We start from the raw sequence: 14,174 nt of genomic DNA on the forward strand, positions 1-14,174 counted from the left end.
TCCTGTCTGTCGCTGAAAGTCCTCCCCCCCCCCCCCCATTCCCCCATCTACCCCCAGCCCCCTCCCTGCCATCCACTCGCTTGTCATCGTAACGCCATCATTCCCCTGCCAGCGGGTCGCGGCGGGCTGAACCCAGTCCGTTTGATTCGCTGTTTGACGCTGATGGATTGAAGCCGGCGTCGTCTCGTTTCTGACCCCTCCATTGTGCACAAATGTGTTTTTGTGTGGCGGGTTGACGCGTCTCTCGGGGTTGTACGCAAAACAACCGCGTCTGTCATGAAGCAGCCCTGAGGTAAATGTTAAACCTTACGTTCAAGGTCCAACATCATTTTGGGGGGGTTTTACCTTTAACTCCTCACAAAGCAATTGTTTTAATATTTAACGCTGAAATGCTCTACCAGGGTAATGTAGTCATTTGAATAAATTCAGCACTATAATAGATTGAATAAATGCTACATTTAATACTAATCTATCAGCCATGGACTGCCAGCAGGTGTTACTTTTGAACTTTGCTTCCATACAAACGGTCAAGCACATTTGGTGAAAAGCACATTTCTCTTTAAGGTGATAAAAACCCTTTTATTGAACATGTTATTTGAGGTGATGCACAAAGCCATTGTAATGCAAAAAAGCCAGTGTAGATTAACTGCTTCAGCCAGCATGGGCACGCGAGGGGTTTCCATAACTTTTCTCATGAAAGCTCCTCCCAACCAGTGGAATGCCAGCTAGAATGATGCTTTATAAATCCTATTGGCCAGGGTCACCATCTGGGGGTCCACCAACAGTATGGGGTCTGCAAAGGCATTGCAGGGGCCTGCCAAAATTATTTTACTGTGAAAATATTGCGAACATCAATGAATTGGTTTAATTCAGATATTTTTGTGTCAGTGCTCTCTTCGGCCTATACCGGTTTCTGCTTTCGTACAGTTACAAATTACACTTATACTTATACTTTGTTATTTGCTGTTACTTTCCTAGATATACTTTATCTCATTTCAAATTCGCTCTCTTTCCCTGTCCACCAATGGGTCCTTGGGCTGTAGAAGGTGATGGACAATCTATTTGCGACTCCGCCAGCGTATTGTAGTACGTGTGTTGACCTGTAAATGTGAATTGGTTGGCCACAGGTTGCTGCAGTGTGTAGCATGCAGTGTGTCGGGTCTGTATTAAGGCCTGAGGTATGGTGGTCTGATTCCTATTCTGGAAGGTCAGCCTCAGCAGCCCAGTGTAAAATCACCTGTTAACTGTCCTGGGCTTAGAATGAATTTTACAAGCTTGTTTTGTTTCTGTCTCTATCCTATTTCGGCCGTGTAGTGTCCAGACAACCTTGGGTTCACTATCAGAAACGTGTTTTTTAAGAGCGGTTTATTCTCCGTAGAGGAGGATAACACCGGAAGGATTTACGACAAGGTTAACGGGTGTAGACGCTAAACAGCTCATTTCAGAAATTACTATTGGATTTGATTTGAAGTCAATTCCAACTATCGAAATGAAATTGAAGCATAGACACCCCGCCAGGCTTAAGCCCATCTGCAGATTTAGTGCCTGATTTCCAATTTCAAATGGGGTGTATTATTATAATGGATTATAATTGATTTTCAGATCACAAATCAATCAGCAGGTTAAGATTGATACATCAATTAATTTTTACAACCACGCTGTCAAGGGAGCGCAGTTGAAACACACAGGATCAATTATTTGCCAATTGTGCGTGTGCGTGTGCACGTTCACGTGCGCGTGCATGTGTGCATTTTGTCACCAAAGCAATCTGCCTCGCCGACCCAGAGTAGATGAAAGCAGCGGTTGCTTTAAAGGTTATTGCGTTGGGATGCTAAAGCTTTGGCGCTAACGCGACGCTATACGTTGGGCCCGATGTAAGCCTAATGGGATGATTCATGGTAATATCCCTGTGTTGATTTCATTAAGGCAACATCAATGAATTATCCTCGCTCATAAGGTCAGTGAGGAAAGTTAACTTTGACAGCCACCACCACGGGATCTTTTGTAGACGATGCTCTGTGGATAAAGTGTGTTATTACTGTACCGTACTGTGGTGGTGTGTCTGTAAGCATGCTCACACACACACTTTTTCGGAGTTTGATGACAATTAGGTGAGGATTGCATTATAATAAGTCATCGGCTAAAGCATGGGTTTTAAGAGGGCTTATAAATCACATACGTGATGTAATTTCTACTGGACTAACTGACATTCCTGGAACCGTTCATCAATCAACCCAAACAAAGCGGCAAATCCACCCTGCTCTTGATTGCCCTTTTTTTTCGCTTTTTGTCTGTTTACTGCAACAGGAACGTTCTTTATAAGGTTGAATAAATGATTATTCGGCTATTGTGTAGTAGGGAGTTCAAACCAAGGGTTCCTGCAACACTGTTTTCCAAGCTTGCATGCTCGTGTGAGTGTGTGTGTGTGTGTGTGTGTGTGTGTGTGTGTGTGTGTGTGTGTGTGTGTGTGTGTTTGTGTGTATTTATGTGCGCGTGATCACACTTCACATCGTTTCACATCCATTCCAAGCACAGCTTTAATAAGCTACCTGTCTGTAGCGGTTTTAATCTTTTCGCTACAAGCAGTGTTTGGCTGCTTTTCATTTAGAGTCTGTACGGCCAGTGTTCTGTTGTTAAGGGGAACAATATTGACCGCTGCTCACCTGCTCCCCGCAAGTGACTTTCTTCTTTGGTATCAATATGGAATCTAGAACCGATTGTTGTTTCTGTGTCTGTGCACGTTTGTGCACGTGGGTGCACAGGTCGCGCTAGAATTAACCGTGACCCTTAACTGTGATTGACAGAATCGTATTTCCTGTTATCGTTTATTTATATGTTAAGCAATATTGCTTATATTCTGCCTAAGCCTGCCCTATAGCCAATGCTGCAGTGCACCTGAAACGCTAAATGTCAGGAAGGATAAAGAAACAATGGTTATGGGTATGGACCCATTTTTTTCTTTCGAGAAAATAGACACAATTGTCTCCACAGTTTGTGTGAATGTCCATGTGAATGTCCAACAAACCCCCCCCTTCTTCATACAACCACGCTTCCTGCCTCCAACCTTCCTTTATATAGAGGGGAGTAATGCATAATACTGCCAGTGCACGTCATTGATTTGATGAAGCAACATCTTCAACAAGCTACACACTTCACACAACATGCAGCTATAATGAGATCAGAAACAAAGTGATTAACAGATTCAGCTAAACCTTGCTGTTTACTGAAGGGCCTTATACATGACAGATACTTGTGGGCTGAACGATGAATGAAAGAGGCCATCAATGCTTGGATATCAGTAGATGAGGGGACTTGTGGGGAAACACAACCCACTGGCCGGGCCGGTCCCGCGAGGCATCATCATTTGGTTGTGCGAACAGTTCTGGAGTAGAGAGTCTGAATGCTCACGCCATACCCTGGTAGAAACACGCTCACGCACACGCATGCACATTTACTGCATGAACACACACATACACACACACACACACACACCAAACACACAGAGGCACACTTAATTACTGCATACACACACACACACACATATACAAATGAACTTCATGCACGTACAATCCCAAACACACCCTCCACACACACATAGAGACACGCATTATTAAAAACATTTTGCTAAATTGGTCCTCGCTGTGATGGGAGCAGGTGTGGCCAGATGTGCATCATTAGGCTGATGATGCATTAGGCCACATGCACACACACACACACACACACACACACACACACACACACACACACACACACACACACACACACACACGCGTGCACACACATGCACACACACGCTGGGCCATAACCTGCCCATGCCATTACCTCATGCCAGGGGAAAGCCGGGCAGAGAGGGCAGGACTGCTGTGCTTGCAATCTCAGGGTAATTATTTCACAGTTACCATTGGAGGCGTTCAGGCCTTTAATAACAGATAATGACGTTATCTCATTAACACTTTGCGCAGGTGAGGCCTGTCACCGGAAAAACATCAAAGATGGCAGAGTACATCAACGATGCAAGTGGTAATGGTTGGGATGGTTAATAGGGGTTGAGTTAATCAAACTATGTCCCCGGTTTACAGTAGAGTCACTTACTTTGATTTAGCTTCGGGGTATATCTTTGAGAATTGACTTGCATGTTTCATTAAATTCAGTTGTGGGTAAGATGCATATTGTTTTTATAATCAAAAGTGTATTTATGCAGTGTTTGTTGTTTATATTGACTGTTGTGTTTATTGTATTATATCAACTTTGATGTTTCCTTCTGGATTGAGCAGCGCAGCTGTACCACCTAATCCAATGAGGCTGTCTGTGTCTGTCTCTGTAGGTTACAGAAGGACTTCACCCGTCTCCGTAAACTTTATTGACAGACCGTTGGGGAGGATGAATGTGGGGTTGGGGGGGGGGGGGGGGGGGGGGGGGGATGGCCAGGGGGTAGGAGGACCATTACCCTGGATTTGCTGTCTCGCTTAGAGATGACACGTATCTCCCTGCTGCCGTTGTTGTTGCATGTTCGCCTTTCTTAGGTGTGGCCGTTTGTTGATGACCCCCCGGTCGCGGAGGACGTTGTGTGTGTGATGTGTAGCTATAAAATGATATAGTTCACCCACATGGGGCTGGGAGGGGCCGCTGGGTATCCCCCTGGCTTTGTGTGCAGTGGGTACACACAGCCTTCTCCCCTTCGCTGGGAGGTCAGGTCTGTCTATGGGGCCTTGCTCACCCACTAGGCTGTGCTCACTGCGTCTGTGAGTCCGAACTGACATGTTAACCATTGCAGGTACAACAGCTTCACGGTCTGAAGCCACGTACACATGCCCACCGGCTCTTATTTATCCACCTTGCTCGTTTATATTGTTTCAGTAGCCTCTCTTAACACGTCCGTTTAATATTGAGTGTGGGAAAAGTAGCTGGCAAAAGCTGTTTGCCTCTTTGCTGTTCCCTTTGTGGTCTGTGTGTGTGTGTGTGCATGTGTGTGTGTGTATAAGACAGACAGAGTGACTGAGAGAGGGAGAAAAATGGGCAATTATGTTATGGGTCTTGTAGACAGCCAAACTGCAATTTAATGAGGAGAAGCCTTGAGCAGTACACTGTGTGTGTTGGTGTGTGTGTTTGTGTGTGTGTATGTGTGTGTGTATGTGTGTGTGTGTATGCCTACTTTAGAGTTTATCCTAGTGTGTGTGAGTGTGTGTGTGTGTGTGCATTTGATTATGTGTATGCGTCCTGTTTTGCTTCTTATCTAAATCCAGGCATGTGGGTCCTTTCATATGTTTGTGTGTGAGTGTGCGTGTGTGTGTGTGTGTGTGTGTGTGTTCCAGCTTAAACACACTGTTCCGACTCTGGAGTGAATCATGTTCATGGGCCGACGATAAACAGATTCAGAGAGGGAGGGAGAGGGGACTAGAATGCGGTGCTTATGACGAGTACTGTTGATGTTTCCTGCTCCCAGTTTAGCCAGCGCGGCAGTACAGCAGATTATTTTTAGATGACGAATGGTACGAGGAAACGGGGGATGACAAACGGGTGTCCCTTTTATTGTGGCACCCGTTTGTCGTGTCGCATTTCAGCGGCACTCATTAAAGAAACCCAGTGTGCATTCCTCACAGAGAAAACATTACCTCATGCACACTAACACCAGAGCCAGAGAGAGAGAGAGAGAGAGACAGAGACAGAGAGAGAGAGAGAGAGAGGGAGAGAGAGAGGGAGATGGAGAGAGAGAGAGGGGGGGAGAGAGAGGGAGAGAGAGAGAGGGGGGGGGAGAGAGAGGGAGAGAGAGAGAGAGAGAGTGAGAGAGAGAGAGAGAGAGAGAGAGACTCTCTCCCTCTCTCTGGATCATTTTCTTTTGTCTCACTTTCCTTTCTCTTTCTCTCAAAATCAAAACCATTGCTATGACCCGGACTACTATTTAAAACATCCAAAGCATCAAACACCACAGTAAATAAACACAAAAACCCTTCTTACGTCTCTCTTCCTCCCCTCTTTGTCTCCCCCCCTCTCCCCAGTCTGCTCGCAGTACTCTCGGGGCGTCTTCGCCATCTTCGGCCTGTACGACAAGCGCTCAGTGCACACGCTGACGTCCTTCTGCGGGGCGCTGCACATCAGCCTCATCACGCCCAGCTTCCCCACCGAGGGCGAGAGCCAGTTCACCCTGCAGCTGCGGCCCTCCATCCGAGGGGCCCTGCTCTCGCTGCTGGACCACTACGACTGGAACAAGTTTGTCTTCCTCTACGACACCGACCGGGGTAAGGGGGCTCACACGGCTGTGGGTGTGGTCGGTGTGGAGGGGGATGGGATTCAAAATGGCGGTTTTGGATTCCGCTGGGATTAGACGGAAAATTAGGAAAAGGTTAATCAAATGAAAACAAACGACGTATTCATTTGATTTTGTGTGTCTGTCACATTCAAATCCAATTACTTACTGTTCAAACTCGGCATCACTTGGTTATTATATAATTTTTTATATACAGGAGCTGCACAATATTAATTTAATCATAATCTGTCAATTGCAATGAATAATTGCAATTGCAATATTGGGAGTTTTTGTAATTATGGAGTAGGCCTATTGTCAATGGATGTACAGAGATGTATATGTTCGTAGACATGTCCTGAACTTTCTGCTGTGACAGCTGAATTCATTAATTAATCAAATAAATAAATAATGTTATTCCTGGTATTGATAAAGTAAGACTATAAGGTATATAGGTATATAGCTATAAGGTTCTGGATTCAATCCCCCGACACTTTAATACTTTAACCGCTACATGCAGATATTCAATCCACTGCAAGTCCATTTGGATAACAGTGACTTCTTATTGTTTAAATGTTGAAATATATGTACATAACATATATATATATATACACATATTGAGATAAAGGCTGTTTTTTTTTTTTTTGTTTCACACACACACACACACACACACACACACACACACACACACACACACTCCAAAGCAGGTACATGTACATCCATTCCTGGTGGTATATCCCTGTTCTCACTTCACTTCCACCCGCTGTGTTGAAACAGCCTGCAGGGGGTGTATGTGTGTGGGTGGTGTCGATCAGTACATGACTGACTGGCGGAACAGACTCCCTGCTAGCTAGAAGGCTGTTTGCGTGGTGCTGCCCCCCCCCCTCCCCCCCCCCCCCCCCCCCCCCTCCTCTCATCCTCGTCCTGTTCAAGAAGATGTCCCCAAAATGGTGTGTGCGCGCCAGGGGCTGTCACCTCCAAACGCCGGGTGGCTGTAGCGGTTGACAGTTGCACTGTGAGTACAACAGGGACAGCCGGGTCACTGCTCAACAGTTTTCAAACTTTGGTGAAACTACCGCCCCTAAGTGTGTCCATTCCCCACCGAGACTTTTTTAGAGTTGACCATTTTCAATAATAAGCATCATAATATGAATTCATATTTTTTTATAGGTCACGTGCCACAACTGCATAGTGGAAGTCTGTGGTTAGATAAGGCAACACTTTCCCAAACGTAATCCCTTGGTCGTGGGGAAACAAAGAATGATCTTAATGTTGCAGAGGGTTAGGAGGCCAAGTGCATTTTATTGATTATAGATTTTCATGAGGTCACCTTCTGTTATCAGGACAGAGTGCTCCTGCTGAAAAAAGGTATAATCGGGATACACAGAAAAATACAATATGTCTTTTTATTCTGCAAGCTTGTAATCTTTCAGTGAGGACCATGATATCACCTTTTGTGTATCACCTCACTTTATTACTATATCCTTCTTTTTCTTGGCCTATTTTCCTTTCTTTGGTTAAGCTGATCAGTGGAAATCAATTTCTGCAACTCTTGCTTTCCATAGACGCAAAATCCTCAACAATAAGCATTTTTCAGGTGTGAGAAATGGCTACGTGCTGCTGGAAAAACCCAGTGGAAAGTGGAAAATCCAAACTGTATGCTTGGCATGCCCCTTATGAGATGATTTTGTTTATTTCATTTTTGTAGCAAGGCACTTTCTCGACTGGCCTTGCTGGCAAGTGGCTATCATTTCAAACTGAATCTGAGAAAACATGCTTAGAAAATGTGCCTGAGTGCCTTAATTGCTTGACATTCACATCACCATCGGTGTGTGAACGCATGAATATCAGGCATTGCATGTAGCGCACTTTGAGAGGCCTCATTGGCGAAATGAAGGGCAGCCTGAATGAATGCTATTTACCGTCAAAATAGTCAGTTGACTCATTAAATGGTCCCTCAACTACTAGTCTTAGAGTGTGTTTGCATGAGGAGCGTTCGATGCGTCAAAACAACACAGAATAGCACAGCAATTACTGAATAATATGTCTCTTGTCAACAGAAGGTCTGTTGTTGGTCAGGCATTGTTGCATTCAATCTTAACAGGAAGTGCTGAATGCGTGCAATATGGAATGTGCGAGTAATATCATACTATTGTGTACGCTACACTACTGAATCCAATAGTATTCTGCTGCTGTCTAGTATGAGGTGTGCTTTTTTTTCACACACACACGCACGTGCGCTCACAAACACACACACACACACACACACACACACACACACACACACACACACACACACAGCGGCCCGAGCCTTCATCCAGTATTGACTGAAATGTGAAATAATCCGCCGCATGGCTGCCCTCTGTCGATGCGCTCCTGTCTGACTCCCGGCAGCACGTCAGAGAGAGCTGTAGTAGACCAGTTCAGTTGCCTCTTTAGTGTTTGTGTGAATGTGCATTTGATCAAATGAGCGTGCATCCTTTTGTTTCTTATGTAAATCCATGCATGGGAATGTGGGTCTTTGCAAACCTCAGTGTGTGTGTGCGTGTGTGTTTTGTCATGGATGTGGAAGGGAGGATAGAGGTGCCAGAGGCGATGGCAGTGTATTCATGACAGGGGAGGTGGAGGAAAGGGGAGGGCAGGTGAGAGGGGAGGTGGAGGAAAGGGGAGGGCAGGTGAGAGGAGAGGTGGAGGAAAGGGGAGGGCAGGTGAGAGGGGAGGTGGAGGAAAGGGGAGGGCAGGTGAGAGGAGAGGTGGGGGAAAGGGGAGGGCAGGTGAGAGGGGAGGTGGAGGAAAGGGGAGGGCAGGTGAGAGGGGAGGTGGAGGAAAGGGGAGGGCAGGTGAGAGGGGAGGTGGAGGAAAGGGGAGGGCAGGTGAGAGGGGAGGTGGAGGAAAGGGGAGGGCAGGTGAGAGGAGAGGTGGAGGAAAGGGGAGGGCAGGTGAGAGGGGAGGTGGAGGAAAGGGGAGGGCAGGTGAGAGGAGAGGTGGAGGAAAGGGGAGGGCAGGTGAGAGGAGAGGTGGAGGAAAGGGGAGGGCAGGTGAGAGGAGAGGTGGAGGAAAGGGGAGGGCAGGTGAGAGGGGAGGTGGAGGAAAGGGGAGGGCAGGTGAGAGGGGAGGTGGAGGAAAGGGGAGGGCAGGTGAGAGGAGAGGTGGAGGAAAGGGGAGGGCAGGTGAGAGGGGAGGTGGAGGAAAGGGGAGGGCAGGTGAGAGGAGAGGTGGAGGAAAGGGGAGGGCAGGTGAGAGGGGAGGTGGAGGAAAGCAGGGGAGAGGTGGAGGAGAGGAGAGCTGGATGAATCTTAGGATGCACCGGCAATAACTAGTGACTATTAAAACAGAGAACCCAACAGAATGTAGGAGGGTTGCAGACGTGTAAACGTTTGAGTAGTACGTACTGGTCAAGTACGATTACAAAAGTACGGCTATTGCAAATGGTTTTGTAATCATTTTTTCTTTGGGGGTGAGTCCTGGGGGTGAGTCCTGGGGGTGAGTCCTGGGGGGGGTGAGTCCTGGGGGTGAGTCCTGGGGGTGAGTCCTGGGGGGGTGAGTCCTAGGGGTGAGTCCTGGGGGGGGTGAGTCCTGGGGGTCCTGGGGGTGAGTCCTGGGGGGGGTGGGTCCTGGGGGTGAGTCCTGGGGGTCCTGGGGGTGAGTCCTGGGGGTGAGTCCTGGGGGTGAGTCCTGGGGGTCCTGGGGGTGAGTCCTGGGGGGGGTGGGTCCTGGGGGGGGTGGGTCCTGGGGGTGAGTCCTGGGGGTCCTGGGGGTGAGTCCTGGGGGGGGTGGGTCCTGGGGGGGGTGGGTCCTGGGGGTGAGTCCTGTATCCTGTAAGCTGTACAGCAGTAAAGAGCGGGTAAAGAGCTGCACAGCCAGTAGAGGTTAGATGTGGATCTAACCACAGAGTCTAGATAATATACTGGTTGGACTGACTCTAGATGTGGATCTAAGGCACATAGTCTAGATAATATACTGGTTGGACTGACTCTAGATGTGGATCTAAGGCACATAGTCTAGATAATATACTGGTTGGACTGGCTTTAGATGCACACACATTGGTGGAAACCACTGGGGAAGGAAAACTAAAAGAAGCACCCACCCAGTGAACACTCGTTGGGGTGCAGACGGTGTATTTTGGTCTCCCTGGAGGAGGCCAAGAGGAAGGGAGGGACCGTTGTGATTGGGGCAGTGATCTAATGTGACGTAATGTTCCCCTCACGTACACACACCCATACACACACCCGGCACGTTCCAACGATCATGCACAAGCACTTTGCACAAGCACACACCCTAAGATGCAAAATGAATGCATTGAAAATACAAGCATATGCATACGGAAAGAAATGAACGAAGGTGCATGTGCTTCCCCTGCACATGCACTGCAGGATTAACTGCCGCAAATGCAGCCCCACGCACGCACGCACACACGCACGCACGCACGCACAAACACACACACACACACACATACTAATGTCTCCCTTTAATGTAATGCTTCAAAAACCGCTAGCCAATCACGTTAGCCCCAGTGGTGCTATCCGTAACCGCGTGGATGTAACCGGCTGCTCCTCTGCACTGCTCCTCTAACCACCGCCGGCTACGCATTTATCTGGTCCGCGATCAACCCCGCGCAGGAGGGACGAGGACGGGGGGGACTCCCAACCCCAGTGCCACTGTTTACAGTCCGCATCCCCATGTGCTATCACATCATCTCCATTACACCGTGACTACATTTTTAATCTCCAGCTCTTGGCTGCACGTCGGGGTGCAGGCAGGGTGGGGTTGTTGTGGTGGGACGGAATAGGGAGAGGTTACTGCCCCCAGACGATGATAAAACCAACCAAGGAGAAAGGTTTTTTTATGTGACTGAGAGCTGCTCTCGGTTTTCCGGCCGTGCAGAAAAACTGCACAGAAGAGCACAGAAGTGTGTCGCTGTTCAGGCACATTAAACAGGCCTGTGCTGGGCGACCACCAGGCTAATAGGTCTGGATCAAATGATAGATGTAATCATTTAATTAAAATGGAGACGCAAGGCATGAGGCCGCTTGAAGGCCCTCGGAGTGGGTCATCCTGCGTCATCAGACAGTGTAAACGGGCAGCAGCAGACGCCAAGGCAAAGCGATGCTGCTCCCAGATCCTGACTGTTGGCCTCGTAGAAGTGAACGGGAACCCCCCCCGGACAAGATGCATGCAGCCCCCCCATGGCACCGTGAGAGATGGTTAATGAGATGCATTGATAAAGGAAAGGCTGGTGGGGGCAGTAACTATTGGAAAAACAATAGCTGAGGCTATTAGCTTCTTGGAAAAACCAATAGAGGTTACGCACACACACTCTGCTAAGAGGTTCCCAATAGGAGCATTCCAAGGGAAACAGTGGGTTAGGATCTCTCTTGTGGTTCTTGCTGATGGAGCGCTGCTGAGGCAGGAGTCTCTGGCAGCCATCCATACAGCCATCCCTCCAGCCATCCCTCCAGCCATCCCTCCACCTTCCGGTCCTCCATCTTTCCTATCATTCATCCTTCCATCCTTCCTATCATTCATCCTTCCATCCTTCCTTTCATTCATCCTTCTATCCTTTTTATCATCCATCCTTTTATTCTTCCATCATTCGATCCGTCCTCAAGAAACATCATGACCACCATTGAAGCCCTTCACCCTTTTACAAAGAAGGCAGTGGTAGTGCCGCTTCAGTGAATGACAGCGGCTGAATCAAATGCATTCTGTAATCATTCATTTCTCCAAGAGAGAAGCCAGTATTTTTGCATTAATGCATAAACCAGAAGGTCGATTCAGCGGCTAGAGCTATGAATTAACAATGGCATCCAGTATAATTGCAAACGGCTTAAAAAAACTCCCATACTGAAAAGTATTTAAAATGGAATGGTACATATACATATATAAATCCAGCTCAGTAGTTCTGGAGCTCCATATAAAATAGTATTTATGTGAAATCAAGTTTCCGCTCTTGTAATATGGCTGTTCACAAGGTAAATCACCTATGTCTGTAGCTTCAACTTATTCAAGATAGTCAATATGCACAGAATTATATACAAGCCTTGCAATCTCCGTATAAATGACTATAAAGAGATACTGAGAAACTGAAGAACCAATGACACAGGAAACTATAAAACAGATGTGTACTGATTATACAAACCATTGCTTGTCAAGTCATTTTCTATGCTGTGTGTGGTGAATCCTCAAAGTAATTATAGAGAACATGTGTTATCGGAGATTTTAGTTGAATCAATTACAGGCAAACACACTGCCCGTAAAACTGCTGACTCTGCACTGTAATGTTCACACCATTTGTTCAACTAAGAAAAGAATGGAAAAGCTCTCTGGTTTAGATGAGTTCTTCAAATCATCTTGTCTATTCACAAGCTCAGCAGAAACAACCACGCTGGGACCAGTCCAGGCATCTTTAGATCATAATCTCCAACCAACATTGATTCTGTATTGACCAGAGGAGGGAACTTTGCATTTATTGAAAATGTTTTAATAGGCTCATTTAGGAATCATGCCACTAACAATTAGAATCTAAATTAAAGGAAAATACAGGAGAGTTCAGATTTATACTTGTGTTCTGAAGAAAGTACATCGACTCTGTTTCGTTTCCATGTGACCAATGTGACAGTGTGCTGAGATGTTGAAAAATTTACCTTATTTTTCCAAATGGGACCAATTGAGAATGCAAATCTCCTAACAATCTCCCATTAGCCATCTTTTTCATTATCTTTTCGCTAGAATTTAGTTTATGTGGCAGACTGCAATCTTCTCCGAACATGCCACGCAGAAGTACTCTATTATATTATAAAATAGCTAAGTGTGACCATTGCCTTTAATGATGTGGATTTTTTATCCCCAATTCAGTTGCATTTCACAGTCTTTTATCCCTTCTGTCTAAATGCTTGGAGAACATGGTTTTCTGCATTTCTTTAAATGGGGACAATTTGTAGACCACAGAATGGAAAGACTAAAGATAAACAGATTTGGGTTGGATATTCAGTGGTGATTAATATTTATTATGTCAGTATGTATGCATTTGCCAGAGTTTTTTTAGAGTTGAGCTGCCCCTCTTTCAGTTTGAATCAAGGTCAACATGGGCTCTATAACCGTAGCAGTAGCTAGGTTACAAAGTTTACATCATGCATGTGGCACAAACATAATTTATTGATTAAAATAAATAGCCATTCCAAAGACGTTAAATATCATATCAGTTGTGGATGTTATCCTCAAGAACTGTGAAACACAGGACACACAGAGATGAAATACGAGATGCAACGACAGGAGAAGGAGCGGAGGTATTGAGGACATGTGGAATGAAAAACAGTGCCCCTGGTGGGCAGGTGAGGAAACACACAGGCCAAAGACACACACAGAGTTATGAGGGGTGCATACAGAAGAATGATTTCGATTGGCTCAGAAGGGAGCCAACCACAACACAGGGGGCACGGGAGCCCACCTTTGCTTGGGGCATGTGGATTAATCTGTGATGTTAATGTGTGTGTGTGTGTGTGTGTCTGTGTGTGCGTTTGTGTATGTATGTGTGTGTGTGTGTTTGTGGGCGGGTGGGTTTCTCCACTAATTGGGAGCGCAGGGAGATGGGTAGCCAGATTGTGATGGCCACCAGGCGGGAGCGTTTAAAAGGGGGAGGGGGAGGTGGAACATCTGTTCCTGGCGGGGGTGGTGAGAGAGCAGCCGCCCTCACCGCACCCAGGTCTGCTGTGTGACGCCCGCCTTCTATCCACACAGAGCTGACAGCGAGGTCCACAGCCCCGCCACCACCAATCCACTCCTCGCCATCTTCCCCCACACACACAAACACACATGCACACAGGCACACTAACACGCACACGCACACACACACACACACACACACACACACACACACACACACACACACACACACACACACACACAGAGTATGCCACCATATTGTCAGAGTTTT

General features: G+C 46.9%; 1 protein-coding gene across 2 annotated transcripts in view; it reads left to right on the plus strand.

Moving 5' to 3' along the window:
- The window catches only part of LOC307077137 (glutamate receptor 4), a gene marked incomplete at its 5' end in the record, with an annotated part of 90,864 nt that overhangs the window by 31,419 nt on the left and 45,271 nt on the right, over positions 1–14,174 (plus strand). For both annotated transcript variants that reach the window (XM_079738440.1, XM_079738441.1), the window contains one exon: positions 5,997–6,236. In XM_079738440.1, coding sequence (XP_079594566.1) covers positions 5,997–6,236 — 240 coding nt within the window. The remainder of the gene's footprint in view (positions 1–5,996; positions 6,237–14,174) is intronic.

The sequence above is a fragment of the Pollachius pollachius genome (assembly GCF_949987615.1).
Source record: "Pollachius pollachius genome assembly, chromosome: 6".
Classification (NCBI taxonomy): Eukaryota; Metazoa; Chordata; class Actinopteri; order Gadiformes; family Gadidae; genus Pollachius; species Pollachius pollachius.